Below are 19,398 nucleotides of genomic sequence, written 5' to 3'. Positions count from 1 at the left end.
TGTATCTGCCTAGCAACCTGCTGCACTTCCCCAATGAGGCAATCTGGTAGCACACAAATAAATGCAGATGTGCAGCCAGCCTTCATGCAGAGTACAAATGGTGTGAAAATTTTTATTTCTACCATATTAACTCGCTTTGCACAATGACCCAAACTCATTCTTGCAATTTCATTGACGACGATGGAATTGCATCCACTGACACTACAGCTGAATTTAGTTCAATATGTTGGTTGTAAGAGGTTATACGCTGTGTTTAATAAGAACTTTCAGCATTTTAATGACCAACAGCCATCTCTGTCTGTTGCACCCTTTTTTCACTGAAGACATTACTTATGGGTCAAGTCATCAATATTTTATAGTGGGTAAGTCCTTCTGTATGTAGTGAACCACAATAAGAATATGTGCATCTTCGGAGCTACTTTTTGTAAGGCAGAATGAAGTGGACTGCAAAGGATCATAAAGTAAAATATATTCATGGCCTGAAGCATTTATAAATGCCCACTGACTAAATTTCAAAAACTTCCCACTGGCAACTTCAACAACTCAGTTTTCTGATACAGCACCCTTTAAGTTTTCTACCTAATAAAATAAAATAAATTGCTATAAGTCATTCCTTCATGTCTTTATTTTTTTTCAAAGACTCCATTAGGCAGGCGTCAGCTACACCACGGGTTCGCTTTCAGATTTGTCTAAGTAGTGCCCCAATAGAGCTGTGAATCATCAACAAAACAGTGAAACTGACTATACACAAAAATGATGTTACGTGCACAAAGAAAACACACACACAAAGAGAAAGGTATAAAAATCACTAATCTTTTTCTGATGAATTATTTGTAATAAAGATTTAAAAAAAATGTAGATGGGAATGAGGTTTTCAAATTAATGGTACTTTTCAGTTTTAACTTATGAAAGGAAAGCTCTGTGATCTCTTAAACTTCTAGAGAAAATTCATATTTACTTATTATAATTCTCTTTATCTCCACAATAGACTTTTAATAACAATAGCAACATAATATGAAAAAAGATGTGTGGTCTGTCAGTCTAGTCTGATAATTGCCAAACAGTTTTAAAAGAATGTGGTCTGTCTTCTCTGCATCTGCTTCTGATGACTGGGCTTTTGATTGACGTACGTTAGCTTCTTGTAAACTGGAAACCTCATCATCTTCAGATCATGAGTGTGTTTATCTTCTAGCAGTCTAATTCTTTCCCAAAGTTCTTCACTGCTACATAACTAAAATAAATATTTGCAATGGTTATTACACAATATACACTTCATTAGGCCAGAGTCTGATCTCATTTTAGAACATACTGGTGTAAATCTCAAGTCACAGGAGTTACTCCAGATTTAAAGTACTGTAAATGACCTCAGAATCTGACTCCCTCATAGCTAGTTGGGGTTTTTTGGGGGTGGTTAGTTGTTTTTGTTTGTTCTTCCTCTACATTATTTTACTGAAGCCAATGGGGGAAAAAAACTTTGGCACAAGTTTAGAAGAGATTTGACTGCTAATATCATACAAATTCTTCTACTTTTTCTAAAATGTCAAGCTAAATAATACCCTTGTTTGGCAAAATATTTCACAAGACCAGGGACTAATTTCAGTGGTGTCTTAAAAGATGGTATAAATATAAGTTGTATAAGAAGATGAACATAAGCAACAAAGTAATGTAATTTGGTTCAGTGTCCTGGGTCAACCCCCTCCCAAAGATAAATCTGTAGGAGGGAGGCCCAGGAAGGAAACCTCCATGAGGATCCCCTTGCAGTGATCCCCTCTTCTCTGCTACATCATCCCATGGGGGAGGGAAGACAGGAGCTTGGCCCCACCATGGGAAAGGCATTTGGGCCCACTTCTAAGCCTGGGGGATAAGTAGGAGGAGGTCAGGCCATTCATGCAGAGGCCCGGTGTTGCTGCACTAGCTCCAGACCCTGGCAGCACACTCCAATGGCTGGCTGCTTTTGGCAACCACTGGGAGAAGGCTCTGCAGAAAATACCGCCTGTATTATCTTCTCTAGGGAATTTCCCTTTGGCTGTAAGGAGGCTGATGTGTGTTCTCCCCACAGCCTATCCCATTTCCATTCCCCATGCATGTTCCAGATCCCAGGGAGAGGCCTCCACTGGGTCCAGAGAATCATAGAATCATAGAATATCAGAGTTGGAAGGGACCTCAAGAGGTCATCTAGTCCAACCCCCTGCTCAAAGCAGGACCAATTCCCAGCTAAATCATCCCAGCCAGGGCTTTGTCAAGCCGGGCCTTAAAAACCTCCAAGGAAGGAGACTCCACCACCTCCCTAGGTAACGCATTCCAGTGTTTCACCACCCTCCTAGTGAAATAGTTTTTCCTGATATCCAACCTGGACCTCCCCCACTGCAACTTGAGACCATTGCTCCTTGTTCTGTCATCTGCCACCACTGAGAACAGCCGAGCTCCATCCTCTTTGGAACCCCCCTTCAGGTAGTTGAAGGCTGCTATCAAATCCCCCCTCATTCTTCTCTTCTGGAGACTAAACAATCCCAGTTCTCTCAGCCTCTCCTCATAAGTCATGTGCTCCAGACCCCTAATCATTTTTGTTGCCCTCCGCTGGACTCTTTCCAATTTTTCCACATCCTTCTTGTAGTGTGGGGCCCAAAACTGGACACAGTATTCCAGATGAGGCCTCACCAATGTCGAATAAAGGGGAACGATCACGTTCCTCGATCTGCTGGCAATGCCCCTACTTATACAGCCCAAAATGCCGTTAGCCTTCTTGGCAACAAGAGCACACTGTTGACTCATATCCAGCTTCTCGTCCACTGTGACCCCTAGGTCCTTTTCAGCAGAACTGCTACCTAGCCATTCGGTCCCTAGTCTGTAGCAGTGCATGGGATTCTTCCGTCCTAAGTGCAGGACTCTGCACTTGTCCTTGTTGAACCTCATCAGGTTTTTTTCTGCCCAATCCTCTAATTTGTCTAGGTCCCTCTGTATCCGATCCCTACCCTCTAGTGTATCTACCACGCCTCCTAGTTTAGTGTCATCTGCAAACTTGCTGAGAGTGCAGTCCACACCATCCTCCAGATCATTAATAAAGATATTAAACAAAACCGGCCCCAGGACCGACCCTTGGGGCACTCCACTTGAAACCGGCTGCCAACTAGACATGGAGCCATTGATCACTACCCGTTGAGCCCGACGATCTAGCCAGCTTTCTATCCACCTTACAGTCCATTCATCCAGCCCATACTTCTTTAACTTGGTGGCAAGAATACTGTGGGAGACCGTATCAAAAGCTTTGCTAAAGTCAAGAAATAACACATCCACTGCTTTCCCCTCATCCACAGAGCCAGTTATCTCATCATAGAAGGCAATTAGGTTAGTCAGGCACGACTTCCCCTTCGTGAATCCATGCTGACTGTTCCTGATCACTTTCCTCTCCTCTAAATGTTTCATAATTGATTCCTTGAGGACCTGCTCCATAATTTTTCCAGGGACTGAGGTGAGGCTGACTGGCCTGTAGTTCCCCGGATCCTCCTTCTTCCCTTTTTTAAAGATGGGCACTACATTAGCAACTGCCCCTCCTTCCACATGTGTTCTGTGTGCAGCTCTTAAGGGGACAGTGTGGGACACTGGGTGTGCAGAATAAATGAATTTGCACTGATTTGGTACTCTGTGCATATCAAACCCTGGCATACGTGATTACAATGCCTATTGAAGCCAGTTGGGCTGGTTTTGATCTCCCATCCTGATGAAACAAGAGTAACTCCACTGAAGTAAATGGAATTCCTTAGTAAAAACAGGGTGCGATCAGAATCATGATATCAGTAGAAGATGAACTTCCTTATCTTAGAGCTGAATTTGTCCTGTGGGAGTGATGTGGTGGATGTAAGTTTAAACTTGTTGTGGGAAGCTGCTTTATCTTGCATCCCGTTAGTTCCTGTTCCTAAAGTTCCCTATACCTTCATCGCCTTGGTGTGTATGTTTCTGGTTTGCACATCTGCTGAATGCCAAATGGTTCAATTGCCACTTATGCCAGTTTTATTGAATGAAATTATTTACATCTGTGACGGGACATGCCCTTGGTCTACGGGAGAAGAGATTCATGAGCTCTTCTGGGCCTATTCAGCCCTAATGAGGCACACCTGCAAGACTTATTCTGCCTGGAGGGGAGGAGCTTAAAAAGGAAAACCTGCCACAGGAAGGGGTGAACAGGGAGAAGGCTGCTTAGCTTTAGAGACTGCTGATAACAGAGACAGGTCAGCTGAGAAGGAGACAGTCACAGACTGTGCTACTCCCAAAGCTGCACAGGCCAGCTGCAAAGCAGTACCTCCCAAGAGGAGGGGCTGAAGGTAGCCCCACTAACAGGCAATAGATCTGATAGACCAAGCACATAGAGCTGAGTCCAGAAAGACCACCTGAGAGACAGGCCACCTCTGCCTGTCTTGGTGTCACCCAGCTTGCCCTCTCTCCTAAGGGAAAGGGGAGAGGACCTTACTCTTGCTTATTTGTGTGACTCAGATAACTCCTCGTGTTATGAATTGGCGGGGGGGACAGTATAAATGATGGACAGTGGGATCTGGAGGGGGTTGAGGGAGCCCTTGCCCCCCACAATATCTTACTCTACAAAATGTACCCAAAGGAAGGGGAAATGCCCCTGGTCCAGTGCCAGCATGAGGGCTGAGGAGATGTAGCTTATGCCTTCCCTATTTGGGAGCTGGTTGGTGCTGTCTTGGCCCCTGGCACAGACTAAGGCAGCCCTGAGGATTATCCATATTTGCACCTCCCATTTCCATAGTCCTTGGCCCTTGCGGTAGCAGAAAAATCAGTGTGCCAAAGGGATGTCTGGTTATGCCTCCTCCCACCCACAATGCTCCAACACCCCCCTTTGCTGGGGGTCGCTATGTGGGTGTGCACAGTGCTGGCATTCAGCTTGGAGCCTTGCAAAAAATGCATCAGCACAGAGGGCCATTCACTGATGTGGGGGAGGGTCTCATGCCTGCCAGATGGCCCCGTGCACCCAGTTCTAACAAACAGGCTGATTATATCCAAAGTTAACCACAAAATATTAGTGGACACTTGAAAATCCGGGTCACCTAGGTCTGATTCTCCTCCCTCGTTGTAATCTCGAGTAACTCAGACTGAAGTCAATGAAGTAACATTTCTGCAAAACTCTTGTACCTGAGAGCACAATCAGGCCCACTACCTTCTCCTTTGAACGTGTTCTGTTTGAATGACTTGATCTCTCAGTAATTAAAATCACTAAAGTGAGAAATGATGATTATAGGGACTAAATGATGCACATTAAATGAAGGCACTGTGTTCATTGGGCTTGCTCAGGGTACTGTAAAATATTCATTGCAAAAACAAAAAAAATGCTGGTAATTTGATTCCTGAATATATCTGGATGCTACCACAAAGATGAAGTGCAAGCTGTAGTATTAGAAGAAGGTTTTATGCAAGTTCTGTTTGAGAGCTATCGCTTGTTTTATTCTTCTGCTACCCAGTGTCAAAGACAGAGATGCACCAGAATAGTAAAAGGTGTTTGTGTGTTGTAACTTCTCTCATACATTGGTTAATGCAGTTGATAATTTTAGATGAAAGAGCCAATGACTAAAGAGAGAAATAAACTGACTGGGATTCAGAAGAAGTAACACTCAGCCCGCCATCTGCTTAACAACATGGATTGCTGTCAACACGCTACCTTGGTGTTCTACTCTCTGCACTGGCTCCCCATTGAATATAGGGTGCAGCTAAAGGTTTTAGGACTGGCCCTAGTTACCTGAGAGATTACCTCTCCCTCCCATGACCACTATCGTTCATGACAGTGAGGCTGATTAGTGGGGGAGATAGAATTTCACAGACACAGGACGTAGACTATGGAACTCACCATCAGAAGAGATAGGAATCATCATGAACCTTACCATATTTACTATATTCACAACTAACTGCAGAATGTGTCTCTTCTACTTAGTTTTCTCTCCATAAATTCTTCATGCATACACATACACAACTAAACTAATCAGCTATTTCTCCTACAAGCTGGGAAGAAAGAGATTTTCATTGTTTATATATATATATATATATATATATATATAATTGAATAATTAATTAAAATATATTGAATAATTAATTAAAATATGTTAAATAATTAACTAAAAGTTAAATTTTTATATATATAAAATATATATATTAAACTATTTTAACAGATATTGTGGCATGGTGCTTAGCTTTGGTGGCTTGTCAGGGTGAGGAGGAGTCACATAAGGACCTAGATAAAGGAAAGGGATATTAAATGATTTGGCCTACGTGCACCCTGTCAACAGCCCTTGATTTGTTTGAGAAAGTAGGATGTTCTGCTAACTTCAGCACAAAGGTACAGTGTATTTAGCTAGCAAATCACAGGCCAAGTGGTGTTAGAAGTCCAAAGTGCAGGTCCAATGAGATACTATAGGAAAAGAACTGAAACATCTTGACCCTTTGACTGTCTGGCAAGCATTCAGTTCTGGCAGTGTGCTGGAACTACCTCCGGGTAACTGACTTTCAAAGATTTTTGTAGAATGAAACAGGGCCGCCCAGAGGATTCAGGGGGCCTGGGGCAAAGCAATTTCGGGGGCCCCTTCCATAAAAAAAAGTTGCAATACTATAGAATACTATATTCTCGTGGGGGCCCCTGTGGGGCCTGGGGCAAATTGCCCCACTTGCCCCCACCCCCGGGCGGCCCTGGAATGAAATAGGTTTCTACTGCACATAGAGATCCTGTCCCATGCTTCCCATAGCAGAACTTCAAAAGAAATCATAACTTCTATCAACCCAATTGCTGCTCTCCAGCTTGGCTAGGCAGCTTTCATGGTAAAGTTTAAGTGAATAACCTGAGTGGCGAACTGGTTTAAGGCTCCCCATTCAGTTGCTAAAGAGCTTATGAGAGGTGGAAAAAACAAAGACAGACAAGGGAAAAGGTTGGTAGGAAAGGTGCAGAGAGAGAATGCAGCTACATTTTAAAAGTGAAACTCTTAGCCCATTGTTGTATATAGCTTGGCGCCGATAGCTACCCCAGTTTGTGTTTGTAAGTTTGTTCTCAGGTGTTTCTAGTAGCTTTGAGTTCAGGTACTACAATTCCCAGGATGCACCAGGGGAGAGAGAGGGAGAGGTGAAAGAGCAGAGGGAAAGGGAAATGAGGAATGGGTTCTGTGAAAGAGTGAGGGGAAGAAACCTTACCTTTGCTGTTATCAAGCTTCCTCAGAGGGGTTCAGATACAAAACACATATTAGATGAGGGTAGAAAAGAAACAGAAAGAGCTAGCAGTTTTCATCTTTTCCCTCCCCCCCCCAGTCCATATGTTTTAAAATCACAATTGTAGGATTTTCTTTTTGATGATTAGAATTCAAGCTGTCAGTTCTAGTGTTCGGAGGCATGGCTGTGACATCATAAAGGTTCAACTGGCCAAGCGGAATATGGTTTTAGATTATTTGTGTCCATAGCAAGATTCTAATTCCCACTAGAGAAGGAAGATCCTGATACCCCTGAACTGTTCAAAATCCAGATCTGCATTCTCCTACTTAGTCCCATCTCTAGTTATCACAGAAATCAGTGGTGATGGATTCACTGATCACAGTGCCCCTGTGTCAAAAATGATAATGTAAAGCTCCAGCCTTCATAACCTTAAGACTCCTTTCGCTTCAAATTCATTGCAACATCAGTAGTAATGTGAGTACTTATACAATTACCTGCTGAAACTTCTTGCAAGTTTTTGACAGCTCTCTGATGTCATCTGAGTTAAGAAATGACAGGATGTGCATAATCAGGTTATCAGGCATTCGAGTTAGGAAATCATAACATCCCTGACACAAATTCAGCGTGTATTCCAGCATCTTGTTACCAAAGATATTCTGCACTTGCTCTGTGTAAAAAGAAGAAAAGAGTAGATACTAAATAAACTGCAGATAAACAGCTTTCTGGAAATGAGTAATTTTAAGCCATGTTCATGAATGCAAGGTCCCGAGTGTGACACTGTAATTAGACGAAGGATCCAGCACTAGGAGCATGTGCACACCCTTGAGTTAGGAGGAAAGAGACTGTGATCTAGCAGGAAAAAGATTACAATTAACAGTAGGGGACAAAAGAGAGGGGACAGTTTTTAGAGATGTTATGGGAGGAAGAAGCAACAGGATTTGCTGAGAGTCTGGATGGGGTTGGCGGGGCGGAGGAGATAACTCATGCTCACCTTCTTCAACTCATGGCTATGTGGTGGATAGGACAGCTATAAGGAAGAGGAGAATAATAAAAGCTGTCTGTACCACAGAAGTCTCTGCACCAGGTCACATACAGGCTGGGATGGCAAGTTATTATGGGCACTGGCCTGGGAAGGGGGCCACAGGATCGCTATTTATATTGATCCAGTAGCCTCAACACCACATGCAAATGGGAAAGGAGGACTGCAGCCACTACTCTAGCCCATGGACTGGAGAAGTGACCATAGGGAGCTGCACTGCAGCTCAATGTTCTGGCCTGTTTTGGGATCTGTGGATCTTCTCCCCACCTGAACTTCTCCCCCACAAACTTGTTTAACTCCCTTAGATCTAAAATAGGCCCAAGACCCCCCTTTTCCTTTGGGGATCAAGAAATATTGGGAGTAAAACCCCTTCCCCCTGAACAATGGAGGGACCTCTATAGCTCCTACAAGGGGAAGTGACTGTATTTCTTGCAGCAATACAGCCTCATGAGAGAGGCCACTGAAGAGGGACAGGGAAATGGGATGGGAGGTTAGAAATAAATTGGAGTGTATATCCCACTTCCACCATGCTTAGAACCGACTGATCTGTTGTGTTGTGGACCCAAGCACTATGGAAGTGGGACAGGTGGTTTGCAAAAATCAGGGAAGAAAAAGATGGCATTCTAAGAACTGGCAGTCTGTTCCTGACCAGCTCATCAAAATGAGGTGTTGGAGGATGATGCCTTGATGAACCAGAAACTGCAGGGGCAGAGGATGCTGGTGGGTGTCTTTAGTAACCTCTGCTCTTCTTCCTTGGCAACTGCTGGGCTTGAGAGGCAAACCCCTGCAATCCCTGGGACTGGTGAGTACAGAAGGCTTTCTGCTTTACTGCTGGGATGTAAATGCCCAGGGACTCTAGGGTTGCTCTAGAGTCTTGGAGATGATGCAGTGTCTTGTCAGTTTTTACAGAGAAGAGCAGTTACTTTTCTAATGGGAGGTCCTGGACTGTTTGCTGAACCTCTGGAGCGAGGCCAGAAGATTGCAACCATGACAAGTGTCTCAGAGCGATAGAAGAGGCTATGCCATGAGCTGCAGAATCTGCTGCATCCAGACCAGCCTGCAGATCTGCTCTGGCAACCAACTTGCCCTCCTTGATCAACATGTGGAAATCCTGTTTTGCATCATCTGGGAGCTTGTCCTTGAACTTTAAAACTGTATCCCACATGAAAAATTCTATCACCACAACACAACTTTCTCACTTGTAATACCAAGCTGTAACCCACCTGTGGAATAAAGTTTCCTTGCAAGTAAGTCCAACTTCTTGGCCTCTTTGTTCTTCAGGGTTGATTACTGGTATCCCTGTCTCTCTTTTATTGGCTGCTGAAACTACCAGGGAGCCCTGAGGGGGATGATGATATAGATGTTCGAACCCCCGAGAGAGGATATAGTACTTCCTCTCCACCTTTTTTGCAGTAGGCAGTAAGGGAACTGGGGTCTGCCAAAGAACTTAGTTGGGCTCTAAAATAGTCTCATTAATAGGCAGAGCTATACTAACCGGGGCCACCGATGTCAAGATGTCCACAAGCCTGTGGGACTTTTCCTGGACCTCTTCTGGGTGATGACCAGGACCAAAGTCATCCTCTTCAACTCCTGATGTGTCCTGAAATCATCAGGAGTCACAGAAATAGGGTCTGCCACAATTGCCTCATCAGGGAATGAGGAAGAGGGTGCCATTGGTTCTGGGGGCTGGTCTAGTTCCCATTCTTCTCAGACTTGCCTGTAAGAAGGGCCCTGAACCTCTTCGGTGCTGGGCCTGGTACTGATGCAAGGTGTTTGCAGTGTCAATGCTCCTGACAGCCTGTAGGCAGAGTCAGAGGAAGGGGATGTGAGGACACCCTAGATTGCGGGGGAAACCTCCACAGGTTCCAAAAGGGCAAGCTTCCATAATAATTAAAAGTGGAATAATAAGGGTGAATTGCCCAGGCATGTCAAATGAAAGATGTAGAGTTTTCTTCAGCAGAATGAACACAGGCCATTTCCTTGTCTTAGAACACTATGCTGCAATAGAAATGCCGTAGACCATTGCATACTGAAAGCATGTCAGTTCCTTATATAAACACCAGCTACCTCAGAAGAAAACACTTTGAAATTAAGTATCACATTTGTCACAAAAGGCATAAGGGTTTTCAATGTGTGTTTAAGACATGTACAATGATTAATGGATTTCTCCATAGCGACTGTACCACATGGGGTGACATGTTTATTGCCCTGTTCATTACAACCATCACCATGTAACAAAAACAAACAGATAATTCTAAAATAACTGACTGATCCAAAAAAGGATTTAAATAAATTAAAATAGTCCTATTGACTATATTGCACACCACTACATTTAGCTTTGTTATGTCAAGCGTCTCACTATGAGAAAAACTTAATTTGTTAATATAGATAATTGTATTGCTTCTACATGGGCACGAAGGACAAATCCTGGTCTGCAAATTATGTCCAAGGATCTTCTATATAACTGACATTGTTGGGGCAGGGGGAGGGAAGAGACAGACACATGATAGATATTCCATAGATTGGAATCTATGAAATAGTATAAAATGATTTCAGGAATGAGTTGTGGATTTGAGAATAAAGTTTTTTAACCAGGTAAAAAGAAGGGTATATGTGACAGGGTGTGCATACCCCACACTAGACAAGAAAGGGTTAACCCCACATTATGGGTGGCAGAAGTCCCACCCCCTCAGACCCTGCTGGGTATGCTCCGATTGCTGCCTCAGTATAAAAGGGACCAGCCAACTCATTCTAGGCTGGCCACCGAGGAGGGAGGATGCTTGGTGGAGGCTCCAGCCCAGGAACCACTTCAGCACTTGATTGCAGGAACCAGCGATGCCGAGGACCAGACTGGAGACCTGTTGCTTATGGCCAGCCAACCGGAGTTGGAATCCCAGGAAACTACCTGCACTGAGGAGCTCAGAGACCCTGACAGAGTACAGATCCCGGCTTCAGGAGACACAGTAGGAAGTTGCCCGGGGAGGTGGTGTGACTGGTATCTCCCACCCAAGGAAGGTCAGAGTGTTGCGGTAGGAGCCCTGCTGACTGGATGGTGATCACACTTGCCATTGACAGGGCCCAGGGCTGGGAGCCGGTGGAGCAGGGAGGGCCCAGGTCCCTCTACCCCAGATGTCACCCCCCCCGGGTGGTGGCCCCTGACTCCAGCCATTAGGCCCTGCAGCCCTGATCCCAAGGGCAGCTATATTGACTTTGGCCATTAGGCCATACTGCCTTGCCCCCAGGGCAGCCATATTGACTCTGGCCATTAGGCCATATTGTCTTGTGCTGGAGGGCAGCCATATTGTTTCTGGCCATTAGGCCACGCAGCCCCAAACTCAAGAGCTGCCATATTGACTCTAACCTGTGACCCATACTCTCTTAAGCATGAGGACAGTCTGGTAGACTGTAACTGCGGTGCCCCCACACCCACAACCCATCCCAAAATGGGGACGTAGTGTGCATACAACACAACAATATGTAACCCAAAACCAGCAGTGGTATTAGGCCATCTATATATCACAGAGGAGAGAGACCACATTAGTCATACTGTTTGTTCTTTGTTTGCTAACTCAATACTTGCTGTGTAACTGTTCATCCAGCAAAAAATCACTGTGGGGTTTCCTCACTTCCTTTGGGAAAATCTTTTCTTGATTAGGCCGCAAGGAAATCCTCCATGACCTCCAGATCACCTACAACGACCAGCGCCAAGAAGAATGAGTGTGGATACAGGGATTAAATTCAATTTAATTGAGCCAAAAATAAATTCAAACAAAAAACAGCTATGCCAAGGTCTTTGATCTCTTACTATACAAGAAAAGATACAAATTTAGGACTAGTATCACAAAGAAGCTTTTTATCAATGTTTACCAAAACAATTGTACAGTATAACACTCGTCCAATACTGCTTTTGGGGGGTCACAAAGCTGTAGATGTATGCATCAATTAAACATGCTCATTTGTAAATCAGTGTAAAACAAAACCACACAGCCTCTCTGAAATTATCTACAGGATTTTGTTTCTTTGTTGATGTTTTTAAATTCACCAGCCTAAAAAACTTGCATCAACATCACACACAGTCTTGCACTTTGTCTCTTTATTAACATTATTTTTCGCAATTATGACAAGATTTGTTAAGCACAACTCGTATACCATACATGAAAACAAAAGGAAAGGAACCTAGGACAATACTATACGAAACAAGACATACATGCAGTCCATCGTGCTATCCCATAGTATTCTTCTGTAGAGGCCAGAGAGTCTTATTTCCAGATATAAGGAAGGAAAAATTCTCTGTCAGTACTAAATCTTACTTCGTCAACTATACAAAGAAATCCAAAAGCCCTTCATTGTACTCTTACAGTGAGTTTAAGCTTGATTCTTTGAAAATTTAGCCCTGACTACTGAAAAAATTCCCTCTAAAACAATTTTCTGGAAGATGTGACAGATAAATGTTAAGTTTATCAAGAAACCCGATCTCATATTACAAGCTGATCAGAAAAAAAATTAAACATTTTTTGGGAAAAAAAAGTGGTCAAAATATCAGTTTTGTTAGACTTTCCAACTGACCTATTTGAGAGACAGTAGAATTAAAGGTGCTTTTTATTCCTATTGTTACCTGGGATCATAGGTGCTAACTCTGTGGGTGCTCCAGGGCTGAAGCACCAATGGAAAAAAAATGGTGGGTGCTTAGCACTCACTGGCAACCCCCTATCAGTGCCTCCCTATCCCCTCAGAGCCTCCCACCAACCAAGATCAGCTGTTCCGTGGCGTGCAGGAGGCGCCAGGGGGAGGAGCGAGGGCCTGGCGCAGTTGGGGCAGAGGCAGAGCTGAGGCGGGAAGAAGCAGAGTGGGGGTGGGGCCTTGGGGGAAGGGATGGAGTGGGGGTAGGGCCTGGGGCAGAGTCAGGGCAAGCACCTCCTGGCACATTAGAAACTCGGTGCGTATGCCTGGTGTCCCAGAATGGAAAAGGATGAGAACTATTGGATTAGACATTCTCTAAATATAGGCAAAAAGAAGAACAGGAGTACTTGTGGCACCTTAGAGACTAACAAATTTATTAGAGCATAAGCTTTCATGGACTACAGCCCACTTCTTCGGATGCATATATGAGAAGTAGGCAGCGATGCATCCGAAGAAGTGGGCTGTAGTCCACGAAAGCTTATGCTCTAATAAATTTGTTAGTCTCTAAGGTGCCACAAGTACTCCTGTTCTTCTTTTTGTGGATACAGACTAACACGGCTGTTACTCTGAAACCTCTAAATATAGGAAGAACAGGAGTACTTGTGGCACCTTAGAGACTAACCACTGTGACGGGTTGGATCACAGAAACCCCCTTGGGAGCTGCCACCCGATGTGCAAAGACTACCCCTGCTTCTGTTTTCCCTGCCAGCTCAGGACTCCAGCACCCTGTCTTGCTGAGCCAGCCACTCCTGTCCGGCTCTAACACAGATCCAGGGTCTGAATCACTTGTCCCAAAGCTGCAAGTTTACCTGAAAACAGTTCGCAGTAGTGTGCTTGTCTTTAGCACTCAGATGCCCAACTCCCAATGGGGTCTAAACCCAGATAAATCCGTTTTACCCTGCATAAAGCTTATGCAGGGCAAACTCATAAATTGTTCGCCCTCTATAACACTGATAGAGAGATATGCACAGTTGTTTGCTCCCCCAGGTATTAATACATACTCTGAGTAAATTACTAAATAGAAAGTGATTTTATTAAATACAGACAGTAGGATTTAAGTGGTTCAAAGTAGTAACAGACAGAACAAAGTAAGTCACCAAGCAAAATAAAATAAAATGCGCAGATCTATGCCTAATCAAACTGAATACAGATAATTTCCTCACCAGTTCCAGAGTGCTCCCTTTTACAGGCTAAGCTCCTTTTAGCCTGGGTCCAGCAATCACTCACACCCCCTGTAGTTACTGTCCTTTGTTTCAGTCTCCTTCAAGTATCCTGGGGGGGGTGGAGAGGCTCCTTCTTTAGCCAGCTGAAGACAAAATGGAGGGATCTCCCACAGATTTAAATAGACTCTCTCTTGTGGGTGGAGACCTCCCTCCTATGCAAAGCCCAGCTCCAAGATGGAGTTTTGGAGTCACCTGGGCAAGTCACATGCCCCTGCGTGACTCAGTCTTTGCAGGCCAACGCCATTGTCCACATGGCATCTTGCATGTCTCCAGGAAGACTTCTCATGTGGATTGGAGCATTCCAAGATGCATTGTTCCCTAAGTGTCTCCTGATCAGGTACTTAACCTGCCAAATTCCTTCCTAAAGAAGCTGACCAAATGCCTCACAAAGCTTACTTAGAAATCAGGCAAGCATACATGCATATGCATCCGAAGAAGTGGGCTGTAGTCCACGAAAGCTTATGCTCTAATAAATTTGTTAGTCTCTAAGGTGCCACAAGTACTCCTGTTCTTCTTTTTGCGGATACAGACTAACACGGCTGTTACTCTGAAACCTCTAAATATAGGGGTAAAACTGTGTATAAGAGTTCAGCTGTGCTGCCTAAGTCACTTTTGAGAATAGGACTTAGACTCCTAAGTAATAGATGCTTCTGAAAATGTTATCCATATACTACAAGGTATACAACATGTGAAAAACAGCCAAGTTTGCACTGCTGCTGGAACCTAGCTTTTGCATTTCTTGAATAAGTGATTTTAACTCTGCAAGCTTACTGTCATATTAAGACAATTTTTTGCATGTATTTCTATGATGATGTAACATTAGGTTGCTATTGAACTATCAAAACTAACAAAGCAAGGAGTAAAAGTGTCACTACCAACAGCACAGTGAATGTCAGATCATTTACTGCAAGTTTGAAAAAGAAATTCAAATTCACTTTTTTTAAGCATCTTGTTTAGCAAAGCATTAAAGATCAGTCAATACAAATGATAGGACTAAACTTATTTCACAAAAGACATCTTCTGACATTACTGTGAAGCAAAAAAAGGTTGAAAACATTGTGTGATGCTCTATATGCTTTGAATACAAAGCGTAACATTTTTAGAAACACAGTTATGAGCTGCTGATTTTTTGACAATGCTAATTGAAAGTCAATGAACAATTTTTACCTCTGTTTTGGTGATGGTAAAGTGATGGAAGTCTTTGCTGGGAGAAGGAGCCTGACTATGGATCTCATAAAGTTTATCTTGCAGGAGGGAAGTCATGCTGGCTTTTCCTACTTGCCTGGACTGCAAGACAGATCACAGCCTCACTAGATTATTTCTATGGACTTTATGCAGTAAGTGGTTGAACTCAACTTTTTCTATGTTGTTTTATAACAACAAGCATCCACATTCCTGAGGCCAGCCTACTTGAGGGGAGGGCTAAGTGCTGGGCAAATCTCTCCTCAGGAGTATTATGTTCACAGCATTGACTATTACTCTTGAGCTGTCAAAAATTATTAGAGTGCTCTATTAAAAATGAAAGTTAAATAATTGCACAATGTCCACCCTTTGCAGCATAGATTAGTTTGTATTCCTGGCAAGCTTTTTTAGCTATTGAAGACCAGAACTAATCCCATACAACATTCACATATATGAGGGAGAAAAAATAAGTCTTTGAAGTTAGTAAAAGGAAAACCGTTGGGAGAGGGAGCTGGTTCTAAGCCTGATATCAGTATCACATGATCAGATTTGTATCCGGACAATTAAGTCCCTGATCCTGCAACTGGATCTATGTGAGTATTGAGATCTGCCCACCCAGATCCACTTGCAGGATCACAGCCATAATCATCTATTGCTGACACAGGTGGAACTTTCTGCCTGTGGAAAGCAGTTTGGAGCAGGAACCATCATTCACTTAATTTTTAACCTGCTAATAGAAAGGTAGGTGTAGTAGAATCTACTACTTGAAGCTTAATGATGTGAGCTGAGAGTGGCAGCCAGAAGGTGCCAGTTGTGGCTCCCTGATTCAGGGCTGTCCAGCCTTGCATAAAGTCTCTTTATGCAAGCATAGGACTGGGCATGGAAGACCTCAGCTCCGCTATGCTTTTTCTCACCCTCCCCCACCCCCGATAGGTCACCACCCTGATCTGGCATACTCTGAGGCCTGGTCTACACTAGGCGTTTATGTCGAAGTTAGCGCCGTTACATCGAATTAACCCTGCACCCGTCCACACCGCGAAGGTATTTAGTTCGACATAGAGGTCTCTTTAATTCGACTTCTGTACTCCTCCCCGACGAGGGGAGTAGCGCTAAATTCGACATGGCCATGTCGAATTAGGCTAGGTGTGGATGGAAATCGACGCTAATAGCTCCAGGAGCTATCCCACAGTGCACCACTCTGTTGACGCTCTGGACAGCAGTAAGAGCTCGGATGTTCTGAACTGCCACACAGGAAAAGCCCCGGGAAAATTTGAATTTGAATTCCTTTTCCTGTCTGGCCAGTTTGAATCTCATTTCCTGTCTGGACATCGTGGCGAGCTCAGCAGCACTGGCAACGATGCAGAGCTCTCCAGCACTGATGGCAGTGCAAGCTCAGAATAGAAAGAGGGCCCCAGCATGGACTGATCGGGAAGTCTTGGATCTCATCGCTGTGTGGGGCGATGAGTCCGTGCTTTCCGAGCTGCGATCCAAAAGACGGAATGCAAAGATCTATGAGAAGATCTCTAAAGACATGGCAGAGAGAGGATACAGCCGGGATGTAACGCAGTGCCGCGTGAAAATCAAGGAGCTGAGGCAAGGCTACCAGAAGACCAAAGAGGCAAACGGACGCTCCGGATCCCATCCCCAGACATCCCGTTTCTACGAGGCACTGCATTCCATCCTCGGTGCGGCCGCCACCACTACCCCACCACTGACTGTGGACTCTGAGGATGGGATAGTGTCCACGGCCGGATCCTCGGACATGTTAGCGGACGGGGAAGATGAGGAAGGAGATGAGGAGGACGAGGCAGTCGACAGCGCTCACAACGCTGATTTCCCCGACAGCCAGGATCTCTTCATCACCCTTACAGAGATCCCCTACCAACCCTCCCCAGCCGTTACCCCGGACACAGAATCTGGTGAAGGATCATCCAGTAAGTGTTGTAAACATCTAAACATTTATTTGTAACAGAACATGATTATTAACAATGTAAAAAATGGGTTTCTCATGATTAGTTTGATTAACTTAACGGTTCAGTCATGGGCAGTGCAACTATTTGAAAAAAATCTAGCAATGTCCGGTTTTGCATGATTGTCCTGCCCAAGCCGCTCTACTGTTTAGTCCCTGCTACTGCAGCTACAGTAAGATGCGGTCTATATGTCCGGGGATGGAGCAGAAATCCTCCTGGGACATCTCAAGGAAGCTCTCCTGCAGGTAATTTGAAATCCGCTGCATTAGGTTCTTGGGGAGAGCGGCCTTATTGGGTCCTCCGTAGTAGGACATGTTGCCGCGCCACGAGACTAGCAAGTACTCCGGAATCATTGCTTGGCACAGCATGGCGGCATACGGCCCTGGTCTTTGAAGGCTTTCCCGGAGCATTCTCTGTCTGTCGCTCTCAGAGATCCTCATGAGGGTGATGTCGCTCATGATGACCTGCTTTGAATGAGGTAGGGGAATGTTAGTGTTGGGACTGCTTTACCGTTCCTTTACAGAACTGTAACCGCTGGTTTGCAGCCACGCGGTGGAGGCGGGAGAGGGTCAGCCGAAAGGGATCGTTCCCGGGGACAGCCGCGAGGGTGTGGGACAGGAGCAGACTTCCTGCTTGCCGGATTGCTGGCAGCAGGGACCGACATTGATTTCAATGTGAAATGAGGCCATTGCTAATATTAAAGTTTTAAGCTGCCACGAATCTACGGCTTACCATGTCTGCGTGCAAGAGCAATTCCGTTGTCCTGACAGGGTTCTCAAAAGTGCTCTGCAAAACCCCAGACACTGAATGCGAAGGCCGAGAATTCGACCTTGTGCTGAGTGCGCATGTGATAGGTGCTGTGCATGGTCCTGTTCACAGAGAAAGACTATGTTTTTTGTTCACAACTACATTTATCTTTCTGAGGAATTCACTCCCTTTTTCCCATTCCCACAGCCCCATCTGCGACTGTCTCACAACCTAGCCTGTCATCACACTCCCAGAGGCTAGGGAGGATTAGGCATAAGAAGAAGAGGACACGGGAGGACATGTTCTCAGAGCTTATAGCCTGCTCCCGAGCCCAGGCAGCACAGCAGACCCAGTGGCGGGAGAACTTGTCCCAAATGCACCAAGCCAACATGGATCGGGAGGAGAGGTGGCGTCAGGAAGACCAGCAGGCGACTCAAACCCTGCTTGGACTACTGAGGGAGCAAACGGACACGCTCCGGCGCCTTGTGGATGTTCTGCAGGAACGGAGGCAGGAGGACAGAGCCCCGCTGCAGTCCATCTCTAACCGCCCTCCCCCGCCACCAAGTCCCATACTCCCTTCACCCAAAGTGCACAGAAGGAGAGGCGGCAGAGTCCCTGCTAACTCTCACTCCACCCCTGCAGAGAGCTCGAGCAGCAGAAGGCTCTCATTCCCCAAAGTTTGACAAGTTCTTTCCTTCCCGCCTGACACAAGCCCCCGTCCAAGTTTCACTTCCCAGTCCCATGTGTAGTTGATAATAAAAAATATGTTTCTGTTAACTACTGTTTCCATCATGTTCTTTTGGAGGGGGGAGGGGAAAGGGGGTTGGTAATTGGACAGGACAGTCACCTTTGGCAGGGTACATAGTCGGGGGCAGGCACAGCAGCAGGGCACATACATAGTGCAGTGATGCAGTGACTACTTACCCTGGTTAGTCTGGGAGGTTCTTTTCATGTTATGTGGTGGGGGGTGGGTTGCTCTGTGACTTTGTGTCAGGGGAGGGCAGTTAGAGATCTTAAGCGGCGGTCCTTAGGCAGGATCACAGAGCCACACAGCAGGGGATCTGCAACCGTCCCCCCCCGCCACAAACTCACATAGACCCCCCATACACACAGTCCGTATCAGGAGGGATGACAGGCTCCGTTGAAAGAACCATCCCACCGCAGCGGAGCCTGTCAGTCCTTGAGTTTAGAAGCTGCATTCGCGCGACTACACTACACCCGCTCCGCACCACAGTCTGCGTCCCAGTTTTAAAAAATTCCCGCGAAAACAGTATTAAAGAAAACGGTGTGCTTTAACAAAGTAGAACTATTTTTATTTTGAAACGTGTGTTGGAAGTGGGGTGAAGGCTTCTCTGTA

General features: G+C 45.1%; 1 protein-coding gene across 1 annotated transcript; it reads right to left on the bottom strand.

Annotated features, from left to right (window-relative positions):
- Positions 1-477: 477 nt before the first annotated feature.
- Positions 478-15,457, bottom strand: LOC117870760 (F-box only protein 36-like). Its single transcript, XM_034758096.1, has 4 exons — positions 15,310-15,457; positions 11,820-11,928; positions 7,695-7,867; positions 478-1,231 (listed from the first exon to the last, which is right to left on the bottom strand). The coding sequence occupies exons 1-4, from the start codon at positions 15,403-15,405 to the stop codon at positions 1,067-1,069; spliced, it is 543 nt and encodes a 180-aa protein (XP_034613987.1). The 5' UTR covers positions 15,406-15,457; the 3' UTR covers positions 478-1,066.
- Positions 15,458-19,398: the final 3,941 nt, after the last annotated feature.

The sequence above is a fragment of the Trachemys scripta genome, chromosome 1 (genome assembly GCF_013100865.1).
Source record: "Trachemys scripta elegans isolate TJP31775 chromosome 1, CAS_Tse_1.0, whole genome shotgun sequence".
NCBI lineage: Eukaryota > Metazoa > Chordata > Testudines > Emydidae > Trachemys > Trachemys scripta.
Note: the sequence above shows the minus strand (reverse complement) of the source record. Positions and strands in the feature narration are given on the sequence as shown.